Below are 22,831 nucleotides of genomic sequence, written 5' to 3' on the forward strand. Positions count from 1 at the left end.
GGTAAATGCAAATTTTGAAAAAACAACTTTTGTTTTTGTTGTTTTGGAGTGTTTACTTCCATATGGCGAAGAAAAAAACAAGAAAGAAGAATGTCAAAAATTTGACTTTTGGCCACTGAATTCGTGTTTGGGACCTATGTGCATTGTGAGGAATAAAATGAAACCTAAGTCGTGAAGGTTGTAGCTATAGTATTCATATTATTTCCAAAAATACGAAGAAAATATGACGAAAACAATAAAAATCACATTATTCTAATTTTATTTTTTATGGTTTTATGGGAAAAGTTGAAGAAAAAAGAAATAATGAAGATATTCCGTTGCAACAATTTTTTCGCTTATAGTTTTCCTATTGGCGAATATTTTTTGGAGATTATATTAAATCACAAGGAATTCCAATTGTGTAATAACAGTAAAATAAAGTTATATTGAATATTACAACATTTGAAACGCATATAAACCGCGTAATAGTGAAAATGACATAATGCGCACCCGATTTTCCAACACAGCGAATCAATCCCTTTTATTTGATGTACAGTTTGTGAAATTCTATTTGGCGGCCACGATGTAGCATCTGTTGCATATTAGGGCCCAACATACAGTAAAATTTTCATAATTTCCACCAAGTTCATTTAAATTTTATGCGCATCTGATTTCGATTATAACCTTTAAAAAATACATAATTTGATGTCGTTTCATGGCGATCCATCAAGAACCGTGGATGTAGCATCGCACTTAATTTTTAGAAAAAATCATTTGTATATCCGAATTCGCTATAGTCTTTAAATATCTGTTTTCGCACATTTAAAGCAGGCGTATCGCTCTCTTTAAGGCCGCCGCACATACCGTCCGATGAGCGTCGCGTTACAACAAACACAGAAAACTTCAAGGACAAACTTGGCATCACTTACACATTTTTCATGTGGTTGTTGTTTTCAACGCCTGACGCGACTCGCAACGGACCGTATGTGCCGGGGCCATTAGTTGAGCAGAAATGACACATCCAAAACGCTTTTAAATACACGATATTTTCAACAACTTTTGTTGCAGACTTTCGAAATTTGAGGGGTATCATATCCGCCGATATATTGGCGTATTAGATTCAGAACGTAAAAAAACTAAATTTACGCGGGGTCCCACGAAAATCGAATGACGTTTGGAAATTTTAAACCAAAACAAGTAAAAAGTCGTTAAGTTTGGCCGGGCGAACTTTTTATACCCTCCACCATAAAATAGTCTTAATTAAAATGGAATAATTAGGGTCCTTTCTCAATTTTAGGTGGAACAACTTTTCGATAATATAGAAACCCACTATTGTTTAAAATACACTGTGAAAACAAATGTTGGGAGATAATTCCTTTTGGAGATGAAAGCCCTTGGTGTGTGTATATTAAAAACCCCGAAGGACAGATGCGCCGTGAGTCGAACTTCCGCGTTATGGAGTGATGAAGTTTTTGCAAGAGACCCTGTAAGCCATCATGAATAAGTATTATATCTTTGTTTGTTGTTTTTGTAGAGCACTTAAGCAACAGTGAACAAAGATATAACGCTAATTCCTGATGGCCCACAGAGTCTCTAACAAAAATTTCATCACGCCATAACGCGGAAGTTCGACTCACGGCGGATCTGTCCTTCGGGGTTCATAATATACTCACCAAGGCCTTTCTTCCCCAAGAGAAATTTTCCGTGTCCCAGACTTTCACCTCCATTTCCTTGCACAGTGTTATCTAATCTAATCTAAACAAATGTGTTCAGCTAGTTAAAAGGTACCACCTACGGGTGGCGGAAAAGTTTTATAGCTGCAGGGAACTTCAAGAGTCAAATTGAGGGTAGTTTCATCAAAACAATGTATACCCTCAAAAATGGACCCATGTTGACGAATTTTAGTGCAGAAATTTCGTGACCACTGAATATTCCCGAAAATCGGGAGGTACAGTTATATGGGGGGATATACCAAAACATGGACCTATATTGACGATTATTTTTGAATAGACCAAATTGTAGCTAAAATTCTCAAAATACCGATCATTACAGCTAGTTCGGTTAAAAATTGCAGCTAAAATTCTCAAAATACCAAAAATCGGGAGATACCGTTATATGGGGGCTATACCAAAACATGGACCTATGTTGACGATGTTTCGTTGGAGATGTTTTATGACCACTGAGAACTTTAAATGTCAAATTACAGCTATTTCGGTAAAAACTGAAGCTAAAATGCTCAAAATACCGAAAATCGGGAGGTACCGATATATGGGGGCTATACCAAAACACGGACCTATGTTGACGATGTTTGGTGGAGATGTTTCATGATCACTGAGAACCTCAAGTGTCAAATTGCAGATAGTTCGGTTACAAATTGTGGCTAAAATTCTCAAAATACCGAAAATCGGGAAGTACTGTTATATGGGGGCTATACCAAAACAAGGACCTAGGTTGACGATGTTTGGTAGAGATATTTCATGACCACTGAGAACCTCAAATGGCAAATTACAGCTATTTCGGTTAAAAATTGAAGCTAAAATTCTCAAAATACCGAAAATCGGGAGGTACCGATATATGGGGCTATACCAAAACATGGACCTATGTTGACGATGTTTCGTGGAGATGTTTCATGACCACTGAGAACCTCAAATGTCAAATTGCAGATAGTTCGGTTAAAAATTGTGGCTAAAATTCTCAAAATACCGAAAATCGGGAGGTACCGTTATATGGGGACTATACCAAAACATGTACCTATGCCCATATCCTTTGGGATATAAGTTTGCTGATCACCAGGAACCCTAAGTGCCAAATTATAGCTAATTCGGTCTGCAAATGTGGCGAATAACGTCAAAATACCTCAAATCCGGGGGTACCGTTATATGGGGGCTATACCAAAGAGTGGACCGATATAGCCCATCTTCGAACTTGACCTGCCTGTGGAAAAAAGACCCTCGGGTGCAAAATTTCAGCACTCTATCTCAATTATTGCGGGCGCTAGAGTGATTACAACAGACGGATATGGCTAGATCGTCTTAGAATTTTATCCTGATCAAGAATATATATACTTTATAGGGTCGCAAATGATTAGTTCGATGTGTTACAAACGGAATGACAAACTTAATATACACTCCATACTATGGTGGAGGGTATAAAAAAAATTACGCACAAAAATTTCGGGTTTGGGCGAGGATTACTGTGATGCTCATGTTATACATTAAAAAACGCGAAATTGCGAGTACTACAGTCAAATAATAAATTTTTAGATAAATCCAGCTGCGCGTCCCGATTAGAGCAAAAATTCAAAAAAAACATTTTTCAGTATTCAAATGTCAGCATCCGTTTGAGGTAGATACAGTGGATATATTAAAAAACCATACATTAGAAACTTCAACTCTGAAGTGTATTCTTTAACTTCTCCTTTGAACATTAAGCTCTACATTGTTTTCTAAAACCACTAATTGGAAATTAACATAAAAAACTCGTTTCCTTCAACGATTTTTCCGATTTTTTTACATTAATACGCAGCATCCACAGCATCCGCTTAAACTGTTATTTTTTAAAATACATCGGTGATTCGAGCTAAAACACTTCAGTTTACCTTAGTACGTTCAAAGTTCATGGTATATTACAACCCACCAAAATAAATTGGAAGTAGTGCAATGTGGACTAGTTCTTTCACGGCATGTTTTGATGCAGTTCAGACGGAGTCGTGAAAAAGGCACTCCATTCCTCACATTTTAAACGCATTTGGATGCCATCCAAAGAATTACATCCACTTGTCACATTTTAACAACATCCGGATGCAGTTCAACGGAGTCGTGGAAAGGGCACTCCAATTCCTCACATTTTAACCGCATTTGGATGCAGTCCAAACGGAGTCGTGAAAAAGGCACTCCGTTTGCTACATTTTATTAGCAGTTGTTAGAGATCCCTACAATACATAAATCAGTTTGTACATCTCTACAGGCAGCGGCATAAATTTCCAAAAAGAGATAAGCGTGTTAAAATTTCCAAAATTTTGTTATAAAATAGAATTATTGCGAACATTTTTGCGGTAACCCACGATAAGAAAATTTCCCAATGGAGTGCTCTTGGAAATCTAAACTGGTGATGGGAAGACAATATCCAACCCATTAGATTAAATGGAGAGCGGAGGAAACATGGTTGCGATTGAATTCAATGAAGAATTTTTATAATTTGTGTTAATGTAATAAAGTTATTAATATTTTTGTTTTAAATATATAATAAATGCATTTTATTAGGTCTGGGATATTTTGTAACGACTTGTACACTAGGGTTATGACTTTTTGACATTTTTTCTCAAAAATGATTTCCTGTAGCAGGGATGAATGAACTTTTGCCTAATAATCACTACGCTATCGTTTATTCCATTGAAATATAAAAAAGTTAACGCACAAATCGATTTTAAAAATATAATTTTTTGAAAAAATGTATGAAATGAAAAAATTTTTTTTTTCAAAAATTATTTTTTGTTGCACTTATGAATAAATATAAGCCTACTAATAACTATAATAATGTTTATTTCATTCAAATATTGAAAAGGGTCATGCACAAACCACTTTGAAAAAATTTTAAATTTTTTGTTTTTTGTTAAAAAATTATATCTTTAAATAAAAGCATTTACGAAATTTTTATGATTCTCAGAATTGAAGAAAATTAGTGAGAAATAAATGTTATGTCAGTTTAATTGTCTCACCTGAATCTAAAATTTATTTTCAATTGTATATCTGCTTACAGTGACTTTAAAAAATTGTCCATAATTTTGATAAATTCAAATTTTAAAATCATTTTGTGCGTGAGGTTTTTTCACCGAATCACCTTATAATTATGATTTTATGTAATCTTATGGCAAAACTCATCACGCTATGATACAGGGATATGAGGTTGTAAGAAAGTCATAACCCTATTGTACACATTCCGCAGAAAACACGTGCTTTGGACTGCATCCTATTCTACCCCAAAGGGTCAGTTGCCAGAGGGTCAGTTAAAATGCAGTGTCAAATGGTCAGTTAAAATGCAGTGCATGGAGTTCCTCTATCCGGGGTCACGCTCTTGTAAAAAGAATGAGTGAAAATGCATAATTTGATGCACTTCCAAATCACTTGTACATATCATTTAACTGCCTCTTTGGAGTCAAACTCCTTTAGAAAGTCAATATTTAACCATTTTTAGAAGGGGCCATAAAATCCAAGCGGGATCAGACACAACAAAACCCAAATAAGGTTTTTGTCGTTTGGGACTGCACTTCAAAAAAATCCTTAGTTCAAATTGTTTGTACAAGATTACCATAAAAATCTTGCACAATGTAATTATTCCATATTATTTGAAAATATTTCATGGTGAATGTTATAAAAAGTTCGGCCCGGCCGAACTTAACGCTTTTTTACTTGTTTAATGTTATGAAATCTCCAATTCCCCACAAGGTAGTTGAACGAGAGTCTTGCCACACAATTTGTATAAAGGAAGGGAGAAACTACCTAATTCTTCTTCGAACTTTCCCAAAAACTGAACATTAGTTGGGTTAGTTTACAATTCCATTAGGATTAACGAAGTCACTTAGAAAAAACACATTTGGACTAGGAAACGGCTGGAAAAATCCAACAAAAAATTCATACGTGTTAATTAGGTAGCCAGCCACATCAGTAGGTAGCCACTGATAGATACAATAATTGTTGGACTAAGTTAGATTATCACAAATACGTCTTAAATACAAACTTTCCAATAATTTTCAGTGTGTTACAAACACTCATCAAGACTAGACGTCCAAGTCTTTCCAGTTATAGACGCCAAACACCAACTGATATGGTCTGTTTTGTGTTAACAGACAACGTCCAGTAACAATTGTTACCAAATATCGAGTAAACAGACTCAACATTTTTCAGAATCTAACTTCGGAGATAGCTTTTTGTTTACTAATAAACAAAAACGAGAACTTAAAAAGCTCTTTTACTGATTACAGTAGCACTTAACTGATTTGTGTGTTGATGGTGTTCGCCGATAAGAACAAAAACGCTGACAGTTGATTTTTACCCACCACAATGTCTGGTACTAACACGAACAGTGCTTCAAATATTCCACACTGGGTAGAAGAACATTTATTTAATACAGTTTTAAGGGAATCTGGTCAAGATGTCAAAGAAATTTGTGAGTTTAAAGTATTCCCAGCTTTGGCGCCGGGAGAAAATTACGCTTCAACAATGTTAAAAGTTGAGTTGGTAGTCAAACTTAACGATGGATCCAGTAATACCCAAACTTTTATGCTTAAGGTTCCAAATAAAAATCAACATTTACAAGAACAATGGGATGCATGGCAACTTTTTGAAACCGAAACACAAATGTATGAGAAAGTAATACCTCAAATTGAGAGGGTCTACCGCAATGCTGGAAAACAAGTTCGATTTGGTGCCCATTCTTATCGATTGAATACCAAGGAAAGACACATTGTGTTGGAAGATTTAACAAGAAGCGGTTTTAAGACTCTGAAACGTTTAGATGGTCTCGATATGGAACACTGCAGAAGTGTTATTTGTAAAATGGCCCAATGGCATGCTGCATCGGCTGTGTGTAAAGAACTCCATCCAACTTTAACTACTAAGAGAGGAATTCTCAATGAAAATGCCAAAGAATTGTTGAATGTATTATTTAATGACTCCATAAAGAACATTCTGAAAGCTGTAAGGAAATTACCTCATTACATGGATTACTACGAAAAATTAGAAAATTTAAGTTGTGACTTTGCTGAGAAACTTCGTGTCATCTATCAAGCCGATGAAGAGGAATTTAATGTCCTAAATCATGGTGATTGTTGGTCCAATAACATAATGTTCCAATATGATGAAGTAGGTAGAATACAATCGACATATTTTGTGGACTTACAAGTACCGCTTTATGGTTCACCAGCTATGGATTTGTACTATTTTATATTTTCCTCAGCTAAATTGGAATTAAAAGTGGAACGTTTCGATGAAATGATTCAATTTTATCACGAGAAATTAGTGGAAAATTTAATATTGCTAAAATATGAACAGAAACTGCCCTCGTTAAGGAGTATCCATCAAATGTTGCTGAAATATGGAATATGGGGTAGGTATTTGTTGATGGGGTAAAAACCTTCAAACTTTTTCGTCATTTCAAAATAATTTTGACGTTTTTGGAAAAGTCATTCATTGTAGTTTGTAGGTGTATACCCCACTTTACAGTGACATTATAATTAAAAAATTTATCTATGCTCTTCCCAATGTAGGTATTCTCACCATTTCCAGTATTATGGCCGGAGTATTATGTGAACCCACCGAAACGGCCAATATTGACAATTTAACAAGAGAATCTGAAGAGGGTGAACAATTTAAAAATTTAATGTATTTTAACGAAAGATATTTGAAACATTTAGACGTGATTGTACCATGGCTGAATAATAGAGGTGCATTTGATTATTAAAATTTAAATAAATGAAATATATTTAGTACTTACTTATATCCTTATTATCCTTACCATAACTTCATACAAACCGATTTGTGTACCCTCCACCATAATATGGAGGGTATGATTAAACGTGTCATTCCGTTTGTAACACATCGAAATATTCGTTAAAGACCCTAGGGGGTATATATTTTCTGGATCAGCATAAAATTCTTAGTCGAAATAGTCATGTACGTCTGTCTGTCCGTCTGTTAAAACCAAGATACAACACGCAATTTTTAAGATAGAGATTTATAATTTAATACAGAAGTTTCTATTACTCCGAGGATGTTCGGTATTGATTTTCCCGATTTTCGGTATTTTGAAGGATTTAGCCTCAATATCCTAGCGAAATGGTTGAAATTTGGTACTTAGTCTTCGTTGGGGGTAAACAACTTTCCAACCCGAAATTTGTCGATATATGTCCACGACTTCATATAACACCCATAGAACGGTATCTCCCGTTTTTCGATATTTTGAAGGTTATAGTTCCATTATGCCACCGAAATGGCTGAAATTTGGTGCTTAGACTGCGTTGGAGGTGCACAACTTTCCACCCGAAATTGGTCGTGGACCTAGACTTCATATAGCCCCCATAGAACGGTTCCTCCCGATTTTCGATATTTTAAAGTTTGTGGCTTCAAATATACTACCGAAATGTCTGAAATTTGGTATTTAGTCTTCGTAGGGGAAATAAAACTTTCCACCTGAAATTTGTCGGTATAGGTCCACGTCTTTGTATAGCCCCCAAAGAACGGTACCTCTCCATTTTCGGAATTTTTAAGGTCTTAGCCTTAATATACCACTGAAATGGCTGGAATTTGATATTTAGTCTCCGTTGTGGGTACTAAACTGTCCACCGGAAATTTGTCGGCCAACGTCTTAATATCGCCCCCATAGAAAGGTACCTTCCTATTTTCGGTATTTTGAAAGTTGTGGCCTCAATATACCCCCGAAATGGCTGCAATTTGGTACTTAGTCTTCGTTGGGGGTATAAAACTTTCCAACCGAAATTTGTTGGTATAGGTCCACGATTTCATATAACACCCATAGAACGGTACCTCCCGATTTCCGATATTTTGAAGTTTGTGGCCTCAAATATACCACCGAAATGGCTGAAATTTGGTTTTTAGTCTCCATTGGAGGTACTAATTTTTCCACCTGAAATTTGTCGGTATAGGTCAACGTCTTCATATCGCTCCCATAGAACGGTACCTCCCACTTTTCGATATTTTGAAGTTTGTGGTTTCAAATATACTACCGAAATGTCTGAAATTTGGTATTTAGTCTTCGTAGGGGAAATAAAACTTTCCACCTGGAATTTGTCGGTATAGGTCCACGTCTTCGTATAGCGCCCAAAGAACGGTACCTTTACATTTTCGGAATTTTCAAGGTTTTAGCCTTAATATACCTCTAAAATGGCTGGAATTTGATATTTAGTCTCCGTTGGGGGTACTAAACTTTCCACCAGAAATTTGTCGGTCAACGTCTTAATATCACCCCCATAGAAAGGTAACTTCCGATTTTCGGTATTTAGAAGGTTGTGCCCTCATAATCCCACAGAAATGGCTGCAATTTGGTACTTAGTCTTCGTTGGGGGTATAAAACTTTCCAACCGAAATTTGTTGGTATAGGTCCACGATTTCATATAACACCCATAGAACGGTACCTCCCGATTTCCGATATTTTGAAGTTTGTGGCCTCAAATATACCACCGAAATGGCTGAAATTTGGTATTTAGTCTCCATTGGAGGTACTAAACTTTCCATCTGAAATTTGTCGGTATAGGTCAACGTCTTCATATCGCCCCCATAGAACGGTACCTCTCGGTTTTCGATATTTTGAAGTGTGTGGCTTCAACCGAAATTTGTTGGTATAGGTCCACGATTTCATATAACACCCATAGAACGGTACCTCCCGATTTTCGATATTTAGAAGTTTGTGGCCTCAAATATACCACCGAAATGGCTGAAATTTGGTTTTTAGTCTCCATTGGAGGTACTAATTTTTCCACCTGAAATTTGTCGGTATAGGTCAACGTCTTCATATCGCCCCCATAGAACGGTACCTCCCACTTTTCGATATTTTGAAGTTTGTGGTTTCAAATATACTACCGAAATGTCTGAAATTTGGTATTTAGTCTTCGTAGGGGAAATAAAACTTTCCACCTGGAATTTGTCGGTATAGGTCCACGTCTTCGTATAGCGCCCAAAGAACGGTACCTCTACATTTTCGGAATTTTCAAGGTTTTAGCCTTAATATACCTCTAAAATGGCTGGAATTTGATATTTAGTCTCCGTTGGGGGTACTAAACTTTCCACCAGAAATTTGTCGGTCACCCCCATAGAAAGGTAACTTCCGATTTTCGGTATTTAGAAGGTTGTGGCCTCATAATCCCACAGAAATGGCTGAAATAGGGTACTTGGTATTCGTTGGGGGTATAAAACTTCCCACCCGAAATTTGTTTTTATAGGTCCACGATTTCATATAACACCCATAGAACGGTTCCTCCCGATTTTCGATATTTTGAAGTTTGTGGCCTCAAATATACCACCGAAATGGCTGAAATTTGGTATTTAGTCTCCATTGGAGGTACTAAACTTTCCATCTGAAATTTGTCGGTATAGGTCAACGTCTTCATATCGCCCCCATAGAACGGTACCTCCCGGTTTTCGATATTTTGAAGTGTGTGGCTTCAAATATACCACCGAAATGTCTGAAATTTGGTATTTAGTCTTCGTAGGGGAAGTAAAACTTTCCACTTGAAATTTGTCGGTATAGGTCAACGTCTTCGTATAGCCCCCAAAGAGCGGTACCTCTCCATTTTCGTAATATTCAAGGTCTTAGCCTTAATATACAACTGAAATGGCTGGAATTTGATATTTAGTCTCCGTTGGAGGTACTAAACTTTCCACCTGAAATTTGTCGGTATAGGTCAAGGTCTTCATATCGCCCCCATAGAAAGGTACCTTCCGATTTTCGGTATTTTGAAGGTTGTGAGCTCAATATACCCCCGAAATGGCTGCAATTTGGTATTTAGTCTTCTTTCCACCCGAAATTTATCGGTATAGGTCCACGACTTCATATTTCACCCATAGAACGGTACCTCTCGATTTACGTTATTTTGAAGGTTATAGCCTCATTATCCTCATATTGTGTTTTCAATATACTTGAGCTGGCAAACCATCGATATTCCCAACATTAGATATGTTCGATATTTAATTTAATAAAATCGATAGCTGTCGATAGAGAAGTCTCCCCTGTCCCGTCTGGGATGTTTGTGGAACAATTATTATTATTATATATATAATTATAGCTGTAGATATTATCGTTAATTAGTCATAACCACTAATTTGTAAATAAAAATGGCGAAAATATCTATGCTTTTTTTACATTTTGCACATGTACTTCAAAGAAATATAAAAGTGAAAAAAAAACATTTGCTTTTCTTTAATAAATATACAAAAAATACAATTTACTTTTCCTACAAATTTGCACGTGTTACTACGGATATACTTTCTGACATCCACAAACCCGAAAAGTGGCACAATTTCTATTCATTTCAATAGATTTTAGGTTAGGGGTTTTAATCCGATAATATCGATAGACAAAACTATCTATCGATATTGAATACCACAGATTTTTGCTAGCTGTACAATATACCCACGAAATGGCTGAAATTTTGTATAGTCTTCGTTGCGGTTATAAGACTTTCCACCTGAAATTTATCGGTATATGTCTACGTCTTCATATAGTCCCCATAGAACGGTATGTTCGATATTTAATTTAATAAAATCGATAGCTGTCGATAGAGAAGTCTCCCCTGTCCCGTCTGGGATGTTTGTGGAACAATTATTATTATTATATATATAATTATAGCTGTAGATATTATCGTTAATTAGTCATAACCACTAATTTGTAAATAAAAATGGCGAAAATATCTATGCTTTTTTTACATTTTGCACATGTACTTCAAAGAAATATAAAAGTGAAAAAAAAACATTTGCTTTTCTTTAATAAATATACAAAAAATACAATTTACTTTTCCTACAAATTTGCACGTGTTACTACGGATATACTTTCTGACATCCACAAACCCGAAAAGTGGCACAATTTCTATTCATTTCAATAGATTTTAGGTTAGGGGTTTTAATCCGATAATATCGATAGACAAAACTATCTATCGATATTGAATACCACAGATTTTTGCTAGCTGTACAATATACCCACGAAATGGCTGAAATTTTGTATAGTCTTCGTTGCGGTTATAAGACTTTCCACCTGAAATTTATCGGTATATGTCTACGTCTTCATATAGTCCCCATAGAACGGTACCTGCTGACTTTATATAGCCCCCATAAAACGGTATCCCCACACATTAGCCGCATTGTTCAACTGAAATGACTGAAATATGTATGAAAACACATCCAACGTTTGAGTAAAATGTTGTGTTGGGCGTTGAGAAAAAAACAACAACAACAGGGCGACGCCGACACCAAAGTCCAGCGTTGATATGTTTCCCGGCATATATTTCAAATGAATTTGAATTTTTCGGCATCATGCCCAACAGTGTAAAAACGGCCAAAACGACACAAAACTTTACCCAATCGTTGGATGTGTTTTCAGCTTTAGTCTTCGTTGGCGATACAAAAACATTCCTCCAGAAATTTCTCAGTACAGGTTAGCGTGTCGGTCAACAAAAATAGCTCGAGGATACAAAAGCTTTATTCGGAAAATTGTAAATATTGGTCCATGTTTTGGATCGATTACGATTAGTTAAGATATACTGCTCCTGCAAGGAATATTAGGAAGAGCTTAGACCACACTTTCATAAATGAAAGAAAAATAATTGTTCCTATTTGGACCAAAAACAACATTTTGATCCGATTTGCTGGCTGCTCTGTAGGTCGCAATAATAGTCCGATCGACGCGAAATTTTAAGTAAGGTTTGGGGTTCGACAAAGGGGAAGCTTGCAATTTAATAAGATTATCAGATAATATTTAGCGGGTGAAATAGACCAAAACTTTTGTGTGAAAATTGGTAAAATTTTTAGTATAATGACTATATCTTTGTTTCTAGAAGATATGTTCCATAAGTATATTTAGAAGAGGAACTTTTGACATTTCCATTGATGGCAATTATGCCGATGTACGTGGTCAGATAACATAGTTACAGCCTACTATAAACAGGGATTCCACAGTTTTACTTATGTGTAGTGTAACCATAATCACGCTAGTGGTCACAGTTATTTTTTAATAGTGATAATAACAAATTGTTGCTCGAAGTAAGAGGTTTGGTCAAGGAAAATGACAATAATTTTGATAAATGATCGTATAGTATTTTGCGGTTGAAATTGGTCATTGACCATTGTGGGAAAAATATCCAAAATTAATTGTTGGTCCAAATGTTAATTTATGGATACATATTCCAACAAATTACGAACACGAACTTTAAAAACCAACTCTTGACCTCTCCTTTCATGCAAATTATAACAATAATAAATGATGCAATAATATAAATTAATTATATCAATAACATCGCAATCATATAAAATAAATTCCGTGGAAAAAACTGCCCAGAGGAAGTAGTGTAGGGCAGGGGTGCTCGGTTATTCACGGTAGTGTAAATTGAGAGTAAGCATCAGACGTTGTTTGGACTGCAACGGATAAACACATTTTCAATTTGAGCACCCCTGGTTTAATGTATCACATGGTCGGCCCCGTCCAACTATAGCTCTCTTACTTGTTTTTTTTTTTGTGTATGAAGAACTAAAACTCTTTAAATCATGCTTGTCTAGCTCTTTGCAAAATATTGCAAAAGTAGTTTTTTTTTATTTTTTGTGTAATAACCTTTTTAAAATAGAAACTAAAATTATATATAAAATAGAAACTAATCTTATATATCTTAAAACGTGTCTTCCACGAAAGTGAGTTATTTTAGATGTGACACTCTATGAGTAAATGAGTGAAATGTACTTCTTAACTTACATTTTTACTAAGACACACCCCCTTACGAGTTAATTTGTTTATTTTTTAGTTATACATGTATTTGTTGCAAGAACTTGCAAATACTTTTTACTTGCGAAGTTTTCGAAAAGGCCTATTGTCTGAACTTTTGATTACAACTACAACAATTTATTTAAAATTTATCTATATCTCTCTTGTGCCGATAATTATTCAAGCAAACCACGATTTAACAGCCATGGCAATATGGCCTCCATGTGCTTACGATATCGGGGATTTGAAAACATTTGCTTCTTAAAGTTTAAACCAGCATCAGAATCTCCGATTAAATTATCAAAATTGGCATTATCACTTGGATCGCATAAAACAGTGGCTAAAAGATTTGCAACTGTGCTGTAAGCTAAAAATATACATATGTGAGATAATAGTATGTAGAAACAGGGTATTTGTTTACTTACCCCATATTCCGTCCTTGTATATCATTAAATGTATATCCCTTAGCGTTGGTATGTTCTTGGGATATTTAAGCAACTTTAGATTTTCTTCCAAATGGCGATGATAGAATGCAAGCAAATAATCAAATTTCTCTAACTTAATCTCCAATTGAGTAGACGAAAAAATAAAGTAGAGTAAATCTTGGGCCGGTGTTGTACAACGAGGTATTTGATAGTCAACAAAATAGGTATCAAGAATTTCACCCGTCTCTTCGTTATATTGGAACATAATATTATTTACCCAAGCATCACCATGATTGAGAACTTTAAAACCTTCATCGTGCTTGTGGTCAGCAGTTTGAAAAACCTTTTCACCTACACTATCATGCATCTTCACAACTTTATCATAATACATATCGGAATTGGAATATTCTCGAATACATGCGAACAATATTTTGGTCGAAGATTCAAACATGCTTTTAATGAAATCATAGGATTTTGGTCTAACGTAGCCATCGTTGTAGACATCAGGATACATGCCCTTGGTTGCTATCCTAACTGCTGAAGCAGCATGCCATTGGGCCATTTTTTTAAGTACGCACTTAGTATGATCCATATCAAGACCTTCCAAACGATTGGCATTTCGAAAGTCTTTTTCTTTGAGATTCTCCAATAAAACATATGGTTGATTGGTGGGTAAAGTGTACGACCTTGCACCAAATTTCACATTGACACCTGCATCGGCAAATATTTGTTCCATTTCTGGAACTACTTCGCTATACATGCCACTTTCGGTACCGAATATATCATGGGATTCCGTCATCTCACGAAAAAGGTCTGTATCAGGGCCAACTTTTAACATAAAACATATCGGTTTGGTCGAATCATCTGCAATGGATAAGTTGGTTAAAAAATGATTGACATATATAAACATTGTAACGCAGCATCTTTCAAAAAATAGACGTATTAGAGTGAATAAATAAAGCAATAAACTGTTATGGAGAAATAAGCCACAATTCTCACTGCCTCAAAAATTCAAACATGTAAACCAAGAAGCAGTATGAAATATTTTTTTATGCACCCTTAACTATAAAAAGGAGGGTATATTAGGTTTGTTTTACCGCTTCTAACGCATTGAAATATCCATTTGCGACCCTTAAATTATATATGGGGATTTCTGAGTGAAATTTATTATATTTTCAGATTTTTTTTTTCGAATTGATAAAGTCGAATTTTGTAAAAACAATATGCAAAGAAAAACTCATATTTTTTTATATTGGCCCAAATGGAAAAAAAATCTTTTTTTGTATTTTATATTTTTACTTTGTTATCATCTATCTAATAAAAAATAGATTTTTTGCACACTGGGCTTATATGCAATTTAAAATCAATTTTTATCAATTATTGTACTCTTCGATTTTCTTGATTTTTTTGTATTAAACCAGGATTATTCACAAAAATTTGAAGTCCTATTTGGTAGTAGGATTCGAATAATTACTATTTTTAAAAGGTTTTATTTAGCTCACCCCTTTTGTTTTATTATTTATTCTTGGGTCAAATTTAGTAATTCAAATTTCACCCTCGTCCTGTCAACCGATTAATCTGAAATTTTGTATACACTTTGGATTTTGGTGACAATACAATTATGTTTATTCATTATCATTATAAATTCAAGATGGCGGCCGCTACAAAATGGCGGATAACGTAGGTTGTATTAATCCCATCAATATGGGTATCAAATGAAAGGGCTCAACAAGAAGAATACAAAATACTATAAAAAATTGAAATCCAAGATGGCGGCCGCTATAAAATGGCGGATAACGTAGGTTTTATCAATCACATCAATATGGGTATCAAATGAAAGGGCTCAACAAGCAGAATACAATATACTATAAAAAATTGAAATCCAAGATGGCGGCCGCTACAAAATGGCGGATAACGTAGGTTGTATTAATCCCATCAATATGGGTATCAAATGAAAGGGCTCAACAAGCAGAACAATATACTATAAAAAATTTAAATCCAAGATGGCGGCCGCTACAAAATGGCGGATAACGTAGGTTTTATCAATCCCATCAATATGGGTATCAAATGAAAGGGCTCAACAAGCAGAATACAATATACTATAAAAAATTGAAATCCAAGATGACGGCCGCTACAAAATGGAGGATAACGTAGGTTTTATCAATCCCATCAATATGGGTATTAAATGAAACGGCTCAAGAAGCAGAATACAATATACTATAAAAAATTGAAATCCAAGATGGCGGCCGCTACACAATGGCAGATAACGTAGGTTTTATCAATCCCATCAATATGGGTATCAAATGAAAGTGCTCAACCAGTAGAATACAATGTACTATATAAAATTTAAATCCAAGATGGCGGCCTCTACAAAATGGCGGATAACTTAGGTTTTATCAATCCCATCAACATGGGTATCAAATGAAAGGTCTCAACAAGTAGAATACAATTTACTATGCAAAATTGAAATCTAAGATGGCCGCCGCTACCAAATGGCTGATAACAATTTTTTATCAATCCCACCAATATGAGTATCAAATAAAAGGGCTTGACAAGAAGAATACAGTGCACTATGCAGTACATCTTATACACCCGAAAGCCATACAGTTTTTAGCTAAGTACAATTACGGGACGGCTGAAAGAAGAATGTTGCCTTTAATACTATCATGGGCTTCTACAATACATAAAATGCAGGGCAGCACTGTGGATCACGCAGTCGTATACTTAGGTGCGAAACTGTTTGAAGAAGGTCAAGCCTACGTGGCTCTTAGTAGAGTAAGATCTTTGCAGGGACTACGTATAGAGGAGTTGGACTGCAATAAACTAACGGGCAAGAAACCTTGCAATAATGAAGCACTAAATTAATTAAACAGAATGCGAAATAAAAACTAAAAACTAGAAAATAAAAATAGGTAAAAAAAACTTTTTAAGTTAAACGGTTTTATGTAAAACATACATTGCAATGTTTAAGATAAATGTAATTAAAAACCAAAAAATAAAAAAATAGATACAGTCGTGGGAATTATAAACATATGCATAGACTAGACTAAAATAAAACCGTGGGGCACGTCAATTGTCTACAAATTATCGACTTAATGTGCGATAGAAGAATCGTTTAATTCGTCGTTAGGCAGTTGGCCCGCAGACGCTGAGGAAATTACTTACTATTTTCTTGCTCATGGAAATTCCAATAGTTATACACTCCATGTAAATAAAAGAGATGTTTCAACTAGTTTATCGTACTACTACTCGCTCACCACTATGAAACCTTAAAACTCGCTTATAATCGAGCTTGCTAGCTTGTTTCCACATTCTAGCCCTACTTATCACACGTCCATCGTTGTCGGTTGAACAACTGCCTAATTATAGTGTAACATTACAAAACAAACATTTTAATCAACGATTGTAGACAATTGACGTGCCCCACGGTTTTATTTTAGTCTAGTCTATGCATATGTTTATAATTCCCACGACTGTATCTATTTTAATATTTTTTGGTTTTTAGTACATTTATCTTAAACATTGCAATGTATGTTTTACATAAAACCGTTTAACTTAAAAAGTTTTTTACCTATTTTTATTTCTTAATTGTTTAAAATTTGTCAATATTTCCTTTATACCTGTGTGAAATATTTGTTATTTTACCAAAAAAAAAAAAAATAAAAAACTAAATTGGTTAACATTTGGAATCTAATCATGTCCGTCTATTTTAATCACTCTAGCGCCCGCAATAATTGAGCTAGGACGCTATATTTTTGCATCCTATTGTATTTTGTCCATAGGTAGGTTAAGCTCGTTTTGATATCGCTCCATATATCGGTTCCGTTCGGTAGTTTTAGTATTTAAGCTACAAATTTTAACTGAACTGGCTGTAATTTGACAGCTGAGGGTCTTAGTAGTCCCAACCCTTATCCACCAAAAATATGTCCATGTTTTCGTATACCCTCTATATAATGATACCTTCCATTTTCGATATTTTGAGGGCTTTAAACACATTTCTTGATTGAACTACTCGTAATTTGACATTTAAGGTTCACTGCAAACACAAAACTTTTAGGAGTTTAGCTACATTTTTTATAGAACTAGCTGTAATTTGACATTTGATGTTCTTACGAGGGCAGTTCGGAAACTTCTTAGCCTAGCACAAAAAGCGCGGTATAAACAGAAAAAAGTTAAGTGTTTTGGAAACTTCCGTCTCTGTTATGAACACATGTTAAATTTTGTTTCGATCTGGCAACTCCTTCATATAGAAACAGGTGTTCAAAAAAGACGCATCCGCAATTTTTTTACAATGGAAAAATTAGAAATGCGTGCTGTCATTAAATATTTACATAAAAAAGGTTTATCGGGACAAGAAATTCATAATGATATGGTAAATGTGTTAGGTGGAAGTGCTTCTTCATATGCAACAGTAAAAAATTAGTTTGCTGAATTTAAACGTGGTCGTACAAGCATTGAAGATGAACCACATATTGGACGTCCAAAAACGACAAGAACAACATAAATTGTAGCCAAAGTGCATGATATGGTATTAAATGATCGACGAATAAAAGTGCGTGAAATTGCTAATATCATGGGCATCTCAAATGATCGAGTCCATTTAATTTTGCATGAAGAACTAGAGATGAAAAAGCTTTCTGCAAGATGGGTGCCGCATTTGTTAACAGTCGATCAAAAACGCATAAGAATGAACATTTCTCAAGCTTGTTTGGATCGTTTTAAGCGAAATAAAATGGATTTTAAGCGTCGTTTCATAACTGTTGATAAGACATGGATCCACCACTATACTCCAGAGACAAAAGAACAATCCAAACAATGGACTGAAGCTGGAGGAAGTGCCCCAAAGAAGGCAAAAACAATTCAATCGGCTGGTAAGCTTATGGCAACGGTTTTTTGGGACTTCAAAGGTATTTTATTGATTGACTATCTGCAAAAGGGTAAAACAATAAATTCAGAGTGCTATTGCAACCTTTTGGATCAATTAAATGTACAAATTCGAGAAAAACGTCCTGGCTTACAACACAAAAAAATAATTTTTCATCAAGACAACGCACAAGCCCACAAGAGTGTTTTAACAATGGCTAAAATCAACGAATTAAAGTACGAGTTGCAAATTGATAAAAAAATTTTCCATATTTGCCTAAATCGAAAATTAAAATTCTGATTTTTGAAATGGGTCTTTAAACATCTAAGTTTTTAAAATATTAATTTCATAACTGAAAAAAATTATGCTTATCCGTCGAGGCGTGGATATCTCGGAAACTAGAGCAGATAGGAGAAAGCCGAGTAGAAATTCAGAAAGAGCATACCGGAAAACCCTAAAAACCACCTGTATCTCAAAAAGTCAAAAATGGCGTATGGAACACTTAAGCATGACACCGACGATATGTATATTTGAAATATGGATGTACCTATTTATTGCATTATATAACCATTTGTTTCTAGATGCCGATTTCCCGCTGATGATTTCAACTTTGAGGAAAATGTGTTTTGTTTCGCAACTAAGGAGAAGCGTTCAACGATGTTTCTATATATTTTTTTCTTTTTAAAAGTGCGACTTTTTATAAATTTTTCATTCAGTTTTTCTTTTATTAAAGTCTGTTATGTATTTCTTTGGAATTTTTTTATGTACCTATACACATAGGTTTTTTCTATGCCTTTTAATAAACCACCACCATTCATAAATGTGTGTATATGTTTGAGATAGTCAGTGAGCGCTTACTAAACATCTGCACAAGCCACTTGTTTCTCCATTCAAGCCTTGGAACAAAAAACAAGATAAGTCGTTGTATGTCAACGCTACAAACGAGTCAAGTAAATCAACTCAACGAAATTTTCAAGACCAGTCAAGCTATGCCGACTCAACGAAATGTTCTAGTCAATCAAGCCACACAACGAAATGTTCGAGTCAATCAACTCACACAACAAAATGTTCGAGTCAATCAAGCCACACAACGAAAATTTCAAGACCATCCAAGCTACATAACGAAATTTTCAAGACCACCCAAGCCAAACCAACCACCACGATAAAGTCGCTCAACACAACAGCTGAGTGGTGCGTGATAAAATATGTGTAAGCGACAAATGTTTGAACAATTCGAAATGTTCTACCTGTTGGAGTGATGAAATGTCGTGTGTGAATTAGGTTACATGAATAAGAAAAACCTTAATGAAATTCACATAAATTTTATGACATTATGATACAATAAACGACTTTTTTTGAAAATTAGGATTTTTACTTTCAGGTGGTTTATTACCTTAGGAATGTCCTCTCATAACATTACATCATACAATCTCAATGATTTTAAAGAAACTCGATTATCGAGTAAACGTTAAAACTATTTTGCCATAACAAAATGATTATGGCGTTCGAAATAAACATCGCCAATACTGCAATAAATGAATGAAATGATGTTACCACTTCCCACGTGTAATGTGATGTGTGGCTTACTGTATGTATCTCTGCTCTTAGTGGTAAGCTCATACATCCATTGACATCTTCACAAAAATGTCTGTAATTTTTAATACAAATTACCGGCATTCCAGAATATTTGAATATAATATAAATTAAACATGGTTAGGTTTTTTAATTATTTTTTATTGAATAAACGGCAGAAAACCTTCCTGAAAACCCTGAAACCATGAGAAAAAAATGATAGATTATTAAATTTGAAATATTTGTTTGTATTAAAATTAGACCAACAAAAAACTATTCAAGTAATTAAAATCATAAAAATTTAAAACAACTAAGAATAACTAAGTTATAAAAATTAAAAAGAAAAAATTAAATAAGATAAATAAAATAAATATATAATAAAATAAAGAAATATGTGAAAAGTAAAATTAGTAATCAATATTTAGAGTATTTGAAATAATACTTTTTAAATTTAAATTGCTATTTAAAAACATAATATTGTTAACGTTTGATGTGTTTTTACCAAGTACTGACCTTCTATCGGATAATAAATTACGTGCTCTAGAGAAAATTCTTTCTGACGCTGCAGAACTTGCAGGTGTGGCAAATATAAAACATAGCCGACCAAGAAGATGGCACACAAAATTCTCAATATTTGCAACTTTTGACAGTGTGTTAGTAACGTTGTATGCACGCATGCTGCAAAACAAAAACAAATCAAAACATTTGTGTGCTCTTTCGTTGCGTTCGGGTCGTGTGTGTGTGAATTGCCGAAAAACTTCGTAACTTTAACAATACCAAAGCACGACATTGATATAAAAACACTCAATTTATAAAGAATTGGGAACTCACTTTTATGTAACTCCCACCAATTCAGTAAATTGAAATCTTTATAATAAAAAACGGTTTTTGCAATGTATCTGGTTATTTCGTTACTCAACCCCTCACGTTGTCCTAGCAATGCTGAACTTTGAACAAAAAAGGAAAATGCATCTTCTTCAATATTTGTATCTTCTACATCATTTGATGAACTATCACTTGAAGAATTTTCATAATGCTTTGCCATTTTTATACATTCCTCGTGAATTTGTTCCACATCGTTCTGCTCAAAATGATGAAGTTTATTCGCTGGTGGAAACAAGAAGAGTGCCACCCTATGCACAACAAATATATTTGAGGCAACCAATGTTTCTAAATAATGCAGTAGCCTTTCTTTAAATTTCCGCGTGATTTCCGAGTAGCTTGTTTGTCTGCATATACTTTTCTATTTGTGAATTTGAGGAATGACATGATGCAATGTGGGATAATTCTCAGCTTCCAATAGTCGTGAGGACTCCTCAAAAGGTTTAAGAATCTCAACGATGTCGTTGATGGTTCCCAAGTTGAGGTGAGATATTCTTCTGTATTCGTCCTTCTCCTCAAGCATACGTGTTATATCTGCCCAATTCTGTTTAATTGATTCCAACAGAAAGTAAATGGTATTCCATCGTGTTGGAGTGTAGCTTTTTAGAGTTGAATGAAGGCTGCTGTTTATACCTGCTTTCTTAAAGTATTTAGCCACATTTGCGCATTCACTTGACATTGTTTTGACCTCCTCCACATCAGCAATTGCTTTTTCAATGACGTTGTTAAGAAGGTGGTTTATGCAAAAAATGTGCTGCTCATTTGAAAAAGCCGTCTTCATGTTTGAGCCTCTGTTGGTTACGACGCGCACCAAATGGTTCAGCTCGCATCCAAAGTCTTTTAAAATGTTCTCCATTTTAATTCTGATGTTATGTCCTAAATTGATATAATTAATTATAAGTAATAAGACATAATTAAAAAATATCAACAAAAACAAAGAAAAATGTTAAATAAAATATTTACCAGTATTTTTAAGATTATCCATTCCTCTCATAGCCAAAACTTTATGTGACAGCGATCCATCCTTAATATAATGAGCCGTGGCACCTGGTACCTTTTTCGTACATCTGGCAACCCTCCTGATTTAATTATTCTGAAGGTAATTTTTTTTTTAGTTGATGACAATCCGTCCTATTTAACTAAAGAAACTCATAAAACGTCTTAGTTTTCAAATATTCCCGGTTTAAAACCTACAGGACCCAATTTACATGTAATATGACCTGGTACTCCCTTGGTCCATATGGTAACCCTCCTAGTACGGATATTCGATGACTAATATTGTTGATACTTGTAAGTAGTTACTCCCTGTTAAAAATAAAATTCATAAATTGTCCAGATTTTCAAGTATTTACCGAAAATATGGGGTATATTGGAACCTCCATTACATTTCGAAAACATTTATTTGACAACTTGCATTACATGTAGTTATTGCTTTTCGTTATTTTTTGTTGGACTACGTGGGTTAATTTTTTATTTATACATCCAATCTTGTCTTAAATAAGTCGTCCAACTAATTTTTGCAAAAAACCCGACATTTTTATCACAATTATCAGTAATTTTTTCGTTAATTAATACAGAAAAATGTTAGTTTTCTTGGTTCGAAAACAATTACTTGACAAACTGTATGTTCTCT

The 22,831-nt window shown here is 34.6% G+C and overlaps 2 protein-coding genes across 2 annotated transcripts; one reads left to right on the top strand and one right to left on the bottom strand.

Moving 5' to 3' along the window:
- The first annotated feature begins 5,898 nt into the window (after nt 1-5,898).
- LOC141390702 (uncharacterized) lies at nt 5,899-7,450 on the top strand. The gene is made up of 2 exons (XM_073963640.1): nt 5,899-7,083; nt 7,244-7,450. The coding sequence occupies exons 1-2, from the start codon at nt 6,039-6,041 to the stop codon at nt 7,435-7,437; spliced, it is 1,239 nt and encodes a 412-aa protein (XP_073819741.1). The 5' UTR covers nt 5,899-6,038; the 3' UTR covers nt 7,438-7,450.
- Nucleotides 7,451-13,566: 6,116 nt separating this feature from the next.
- LOC141403783 (uncharacterized) lies at nt 13,567-16,739 on the bottom strand. Its single transcript, XM_073986747.1, has 2 exons — nt 13,881-16,739; nt 13,567-13,822 (listed from the first exon to the last, which is right to left on the bottom strand). The coding sequence occupies exons 1-2, from the start codon at nt 14,788-14,790 to the stop codon at nt 13,632-13,634; spliced, it is 1,101 nt and encodes a 366-aa protein (XP_073842848.1). The 5' UTR covers nt 14,791-16,739; the 3' UTR covers nt 13,567-13,631.
- Nucleotides 16,740-22,831: the final 6,092 nt, after the last annotated feature.

Source organism: Musca autumnalis, unplaced genomic scaffold, assembly GCF_047663935.1.
Source record: "Musca autumnalis isolate F117 unplaced genomic scaffold, ASM4766393v1 scaffold_1, whole genome shotgun sequence".
Lineage (NCBI taxonomy): Eukaryota > Metazoa > Arthropoda > Insecta > Diptera > Muscidae > Musca > Musca autumnalis.

Bases quoted from the DNA above. Each gene is read 5' to 3' on its own strand.
- LOC141390702 (XM_073963640.1), top strand. From the start codon at position 6,039: ATGTCTGGTACTAACACGAACAGTGCTTCAAATATTCCACACTGGGTA. The intron at 7,084-7,243 runs GTAGGTATTTGT...TTCCCAATGTAG, and splicing joins GCTGAAATATGGAATATGGG to GTATTCTCACCATTTCCAGT.
- LOC141403783 (XM_073986747.1), bottom strand. From the start codon at position 14,790: ATGTTTATATATGTCAATCATTTTTTAACCAACTTATCCATTGCAGAT. The intron at 13,823-13,880 runs GTAAGTAAACAA...GTATATTTTTAG, and splicing joins ATACAAGGACGGAATATGGG to CTTACAGCACAGTTGCAAAT.